The 6,602-nt window shown below is 36.3% G+C and overlaps 1 protein-coding gene across 1 annotated transcript; it reads right to left on the bottom strand.

The window, feature by feature from the left end:
* Nucleotides 1–5,065: 5,065 nt before the first annotated feature.
* On the bottom strand, nucleotides 5,066–6,010 carry LOC109676592 (olfactory receptor 5D14). The gene has a single exon (XM_074068026.1). The coding sequence runs from the start codon at nucleotides 6,008–6,010 to the stop codon at nucleotides 5,066–5,068; it is 945 nt and encodes a 314-aa protein (XP_073924127.1).
* Between the last annotated feature and the right edge of the window lie 592 nt (nucleotides 6,011–6,602).

Raw genomic sequence — 6,602 nt, 5'->3', positions numbered from 1 at the left:
TCTTTACTAGTATCTCTATCTTTTATCTCTTTACACACCTAGTATATTGGTTCTGTCCCAATGCTACCTTTGAAAGAGGAGTAGCCATTTTAGGAAGTACTGCAGTATGAAGATGTTACTTTAAAAAAGAGGATCTAAAAACTTAAATTTTGCTCATTATTGCCCAATACCATTTACATGCTACCATGCCAGGAATTTCTTTTCCTATTTTTTCTGTAAAAAAGTACTTTTCTGATAGCCCATGATTATATATGTCATATGACAGGCATGACTGAAAAATTGAGTGGCCCTGTTTTTTCCAGAACTCATGTTTTCCCATTAAAGGAACTTCAAAAATCCATCACAAAGTCAGACAAAACTGTCATGCTTTTTTTAGCATCACACTTCATGTATCTAAGGTTTTTCAGTTTTTATTTTTACTATGTTACATTTTGTAACATAGTAACTGCTATGTAACATTTTGTAACTGCTCCTAAATGCTAACATTAAATTCTTAGTGAATGTTTCTATGTCTTTTGAGTACAGGGTTAAAAAAAGAAAAAAAAAGATAAGTGAGGTATTCTCCCAGAGAGCTTTTTTCTCTCAATGATATATATATATATATATATTTGCTATTAAGGGTCACATGTATGTCCTGTTTCTATAATCTTAATTAAAGCTGTCCCCCAGTTTTTACTAGTCTATTCAGTCTCTGTTTATTTTTCTTAAACATTTGTCAATTCTATTTTTATTTCTCCCCTGAAAGTATATAAAATTCAGATAATATAAAGCCCAAATCCTGAGAGATCTTCTGCTCCCTCACACTGGTATTTGCTTTTCATTGAACACTTAGCTGAGCCAAGCCCCAAGTACAAAGTTTAACTGAAAGAGTGCACTTCCTAATCCTTGCTCATTCACAATCCTTTACAAGAAACATCAGGTTCTAAATGGTGAGTTTTCTTCCTCTAAAGATGTTTTTCAGATTAAAGCTGATACCCATCTGTCTATGATTTTAAAACAAACCTGATGATGGCAAAGGCAGGATCTCTCCTGGTTGGGAGAAGAACATTTTATCTGTAACTACAACATTGGAGACACGGACCCTAGAGACTATCTAACTCCTGCTCCTCTGGAAGTCTCAGAGTAAGCAATTAAATTTAATCATCTCAATATGATTCAATTCTAAGATGCTAGAAAACCTGAGGATAAATTATATCAACATTGGGAACATTTTATGTAAAATAAAGTGTTTATTAATATCAACTTTCTCAACCCCTTAGACTTCCCCAATTATAAAAATATATGCAATTATAAAGATCACTAATATTGCATATTAATGGATTGACTCTCAATCAATTGCTTTGCCTGCATATCACACACTCTGACTGCACTGGTGGAGATTGAATATCCAGCTTTCAGGTCACCATAATTCACATAAACAGAAATTTTTAGATAAAACAAACATTCAAATGCATAAGTGATGTAGTCCCTACAAAGTCTCTTGCTGAGTCCCCTAGCTACTATAATCCCATCTCAATCATGAAGCCCAGTGTAGTGGTGCATGCCTATGACACCAGATATTCAGGAGGCTATCAAAAGGAGGATTGAAGTTTGAGGCTGGTGCCAGGACTCATAATAAACATAAAACCCTACCTGAAAAAATAAATAACTAAAGCTCAAAATGGCTGGAGAAGTAGGTCAAATGTAGGAAAACATGAGGCCAAGTTCAAAACCTTAGCACCTCAAAATTTTTTTTAAAAAAAGGATTTTTCAGAATAAACTATAGCATAGTAAAATTGAATATAAATGAAAACAAATGTCTCAATTCCTCCTTTAGAAAATCTTTTTTTTTTTGAGGGGAGTGAGTTGGGTAGTTTGAACTCAGACCTTGTGCTTGTTAGGCAGGTGCTCTACCCCTTGAACCACACCCTGAGTCCTTGTTGCTTTAGTTATTCTTCAGGTAGGGTGTTACATTTTTATCCATGTCTAGCCTCCCCATAGCTAGAATTACAGATGCACATCAACAGTGTTGGCTTGTTAGAGGACATGAAATCTTGCTAACTTTTTGCCTGGACTGGCCTTGAACTTTCATCTTCCCAGTCTCTGCTCCTAAGTAGCTGGTATTACAGGAGTAAGCCACCATGTTTAACTCCTTTAGAAAAATCTTAAAAGTAGATTCATAATGTTTTATCATGCTCATTTATTGAGCAAACATTTTTTCATGCCAACTACATCCAAAGTTACTAATATGATAATAATATAAAAATGAATCTCTTTAAAGTATCCCTCTAAAAAGATACCTAATCTTTCTGTTGTAATAAGCAGCAATGTTGAACATAGACTTTTAGAATGGCCCGGCTCTGGGAGGAGGGGAGATAAAAGACAATGATGCAGGGGTGAATTCAAGCATGCTATATTTGATATATTGTAAGAACTTTTGTAAATGACACAATGTATCCCCAGCATAACAATAAAAAAAGAAAGGTAGGACTCAGTAACCATAATTTTAAAAGTTATTACTTTATGAATATTGCTGTCTAATTCTGGAACACCATAAAGTAGATTAAATACATAGGAGCATACATAATTGCTCATTTATTTATTAATTTCACAAAAATTTGTAACAGGATTACCCTGAGCCTGGTATTACCTCAGGAGTTATGACACAGGAGTGAGAATATTCCTTTGTTGATCAAATTTGTGTTTAAAGGGGACAATACACAAAATTAAGGTTATAATGATTTTCTAGTAAAGCAAAGGAATTTTAATTTTAAGCAGAGAAGTCAGGTAAGGTCACAGTAAGGTGCACTTGTGAAGTAAGGAATGAGCTATGCAAGTGACTGGGAGAAGTGTGTTGAGTTTGTCACAAAGGGAGAAAAAACATTTATTTTACATAATTCCACAATATGTGGGGATATGTACTTTCTGAATCCCCTTATGACAATGTAACAAGAATTACAAAGAATGACATTAGTTATTGTACAAAGGAAAATAGAAGTGGGGGCTGGAGGACTGACTCAAACAGTAAGAGAGCCTGCCTAGCAAGCATGAGACCCAAATTTCCTACCCCAGTGCTGCCAAGAAACAAAACAACAAGGATAAAAAAGTTGGTCTACTCATATCTATGTTTAATTCAAAGCTGTACTTATGCCCCTAACTTGATTCCTTTGTATGGTAAGGAAATACAAAATGACATTTGTGGAGTGCATTTGAGGTACAGATAGATAATTTCAAGTGTTCTGAAATAATCTGAAATTGTAAAACCAGGAGATTTATAAATGTTATTTACAATCTTTAAGTGTTTTTGAAGTCTTTCAAGGAAACAACAATAATAAAATACTTCTGCCAAACTTGCATGCCTCATAACAAATAAATGCAAGAACTGCTCTGGGTTATTGTCATTTTTTATGTAAATGTGTTTTCTTAAATATTTATTGGCTAAATAATCATGTGTACAGCCTGAAAGACACATGTATGTGGAATGTGCATGGTCCTGAAGTATCAGGACACAGACAGGGATAGTGAGCTCCTGACTTCAAGTCCTAGAAAAGTGAGTTATTTAAAACAAAATAACATATGTAGGATATTCTATTTCTTGATTAGTTTTTTAAATTGATCATTTATGACCATTTGTAAATGCTGATTTGATTAAACACTTGTAACAATATTGCCAATGACAAAAAAATGTATTCTTTATATCATTCAATACCTAATCCATGATTAAATTTCTGCAGTTATTTCAAAGGTATCATTTTCCAGTTAGTTTGAATCAAGAGTCAAACAAAGCCAGGCATGGTGACTCATCTTTGCAACCCCAGCTTATTTTGGAGCCAGAAATTGGGAAGATTCTAAACTCACTCCTTCCATGAATTGTTAGGTGACTCTGAAATGCAATTCATTAAAAAAAAAAAAGAAAAGAAAGAAAACAAAGCAAAACAACTCATGTCCCTAATCCTAGCTACTCAGACAGAAGATCAGGAAGATCAAGGTTCAAAGCCAGCCTGGGCAAATAGTTTATGAGATTTTATCTTGAAAAAACTCATCCCAGGGCTGGAGGAGTGGCTCAAATAGTAAAGTGCCTGTAACAAGCATGAGGCTCTGAGTTCAAATCTTGGTAGTGACAGAAAAAAAAAAGATATATTAAGATTGGAAGGGGTGATTTAAGCCTTAGGTGAAGAAGGCAGGAGAATAACGAATTTGAGACCAACCAGTGTAAAGTAGTGAGACCCTATCTCTTAAGCAAAATATAAGCAAAATGGCTGGAAATGGAGCTCCAAACTGATGGTTTGGGAAATACAAACTTTTGGCTGATAATAATCGACTACTATCTACAAATACTGAAATGACTTCAATGTTTGTCCTTTCTGAAAGATAAAATTAAGTTCTGTGACCTTCCCTGATAGAACCTGAGAAGTACTACAGAAAGAGGTTGCTGTATCTATAGTCAATAGAGCTGAGCACTCAAGTAGTAACAATCATCTCTCAACTATTTCCTTAGAAGTCTGTGTCATCTTCTACCCAAGAGATGTGATTAACTTCATGCTGTGTGCTTCACAAACCAAAATCACTGCTTAAAGTGCAAGGATTTCTATCTACAGAAGTCATAGAATGCAAGGTACAAAGGTATCAGAAAACAGCTCTTCTCTCTTTTATCATGCATTATAACCATTTGCATCTCCCAAGAAAGGCACAGTACTTCAGTGATCCAGTGCAGATAACTTTAACTTCCAGGACATCACTGTCATACATACACATTAACAATCAGAAAAGTGTTTTCTGGGCTGGATAACCATTCTTCTTTTAGTAACAATATTTTAAACACTGCACCATCTACTGTGTTTTTAGTGTTTCTTTGTGTGTGTTATTACAACATTCAAGAAATAAATGTCTTTGAAATAAAAAAAAAAAAACTTGGGGAATTCATCCCAGTATTCAGTTCTTTTACTTCTTCAAGGGATTTGAATTTACCAGTTCAAACATCAGAGTCCCCAACAGAAACCTCATTCAAATATATTCTACACATTTTCAGCATTTTAGTCTCTCTTCCTATTATTCATTAGGATAGGAAAAATCTCTAGATATTGGCTCAGTGGAGTAGAACTTTTGTACTCATTAATTTCCAGAAGGCAGCTTTCACATCCTTGTTCCTCAGGCTGTAGATCAGAGGGTTCAGCATGGGGTTGACCACTGTGTAGAAGACAGAAGCAACTTTGACCGCTTGCCGAGAGTTTTTGGAGTTGGGCACACAATACAAGGAAAGTATTGTCCCATGGAAGATGGTGATGGCAGTCAGATGGGAGGCACAGGTGGAGAAGGCTTTGTGACGTCCACTGGCAGAGCGTATTTTTGATACAGTCACAAAAATAAACACATAGGAGTTGAGGATGATTAGCAATGTACTAACCTCATTGAAGGTAGCAAAGGCAAAGAGCAGCAGGTGGGGGATGTGAATGTCAGAGGTCGAGACAGCAATGAGAGCAGTGTATTCACAGAAAAAGTGGTTGATTACATTATGTCCAGAAAACTTTAGCTGGAGAGCATAGCAAAGCAGTACCAAGGGAGAAAACGTACCCCAGAGATATGATCCAGCTACTAGCAGGGCGCATAGCCTCTGTGACATAACCACTGTATACAGCAGGGGATTACAGATGGCCACAAAGCGGTCATAGGCCATAACAGCTAGCAAGAAGGACTCAGTCACCACTGCTGTGCAGGACAGGAAGTACTGCAGCATGCAGCTGAAGTAGAAGATGCTTTTATCTGCCATGACCAGGTTCTCAAGCAGCTTGGGTGTGATGATGGAAGAGTAACAAAAGTCTACAAAGGAAAGGTGACTGAGGAAAAAGTACATGGGAGTGTGAAACTTTGGGTTACTCATAATGATTACTATCATCCCAAGGTTTCCTGTTATAGTGATAATGTACATGATCAGAAACACAAGGAAGAGAGGAACCTGAAGCTCTGGGTAATCTGTGAAGCCTAAGAGGGTGAAGGTTGTCTCCATACTCAGATTTCTTGCAGTCATCTGCATAATTCCTTTTAATGGGAGAATGGGCTTGAAGAGGATGACCCCTGACAAAAATAGCTTATAGGAGTAAAAGACAATTATGTCCTGACTTTCTATGAGCATAATAGGCACATAAGTGATAGTTAACGTTCTACTATTTGTACATAACTACATAAAGAAGTGAAGACTCTTAAAAATGTAAAATATGACTGTATACAGTGGCTCACATTTGTAATACCAGATATTTGGGAGGCAGAGATTGGGAGTAGCACAGTTAAAGGTCAGCCCAGGCAGAAGTTAGCAAGACCCCACCTCAATCAATAAACCATGTATGGTGGTGTATGCCTGGAGTACCAGCTTCCTGGGAAGCCTTAGGTAGGCATATGGCTTGTGGCAGGGCCTGGGCAAAAATATGAGACTCTATCTAAAAAATTTTTTAAAGGAAAAAAAAGGGCTGTAAACATGGCTTAGGTGGTAGAATGCCTGTCTAGCAAGTGTTATGTCACGAATTCAAACTCTAGCACTACCAACAAAAAGAAAGAGAAATTAAATCTTTGCTCCAAAGTGCAATGTACATTACTACTGCATTTTGCTAATGCATCTCAATTATTTAAAA

The sequence above is a fragment of the Castor canadensis genome, chromosome 1 (genome assembly GCF_047511655.1).
Source record: "Castor canadensis chromosome 1, mCasCan1.hap1v2, whole genome shotgun sequence".
NCBI lineage: Eukaryota > Metazoa > Chordata > Mammalia > Rodentia > Castoridae > Castor > Castor canadensis.
This window is presented reverse-complemented; position numbering and strand designations above follow the sequence as displayed.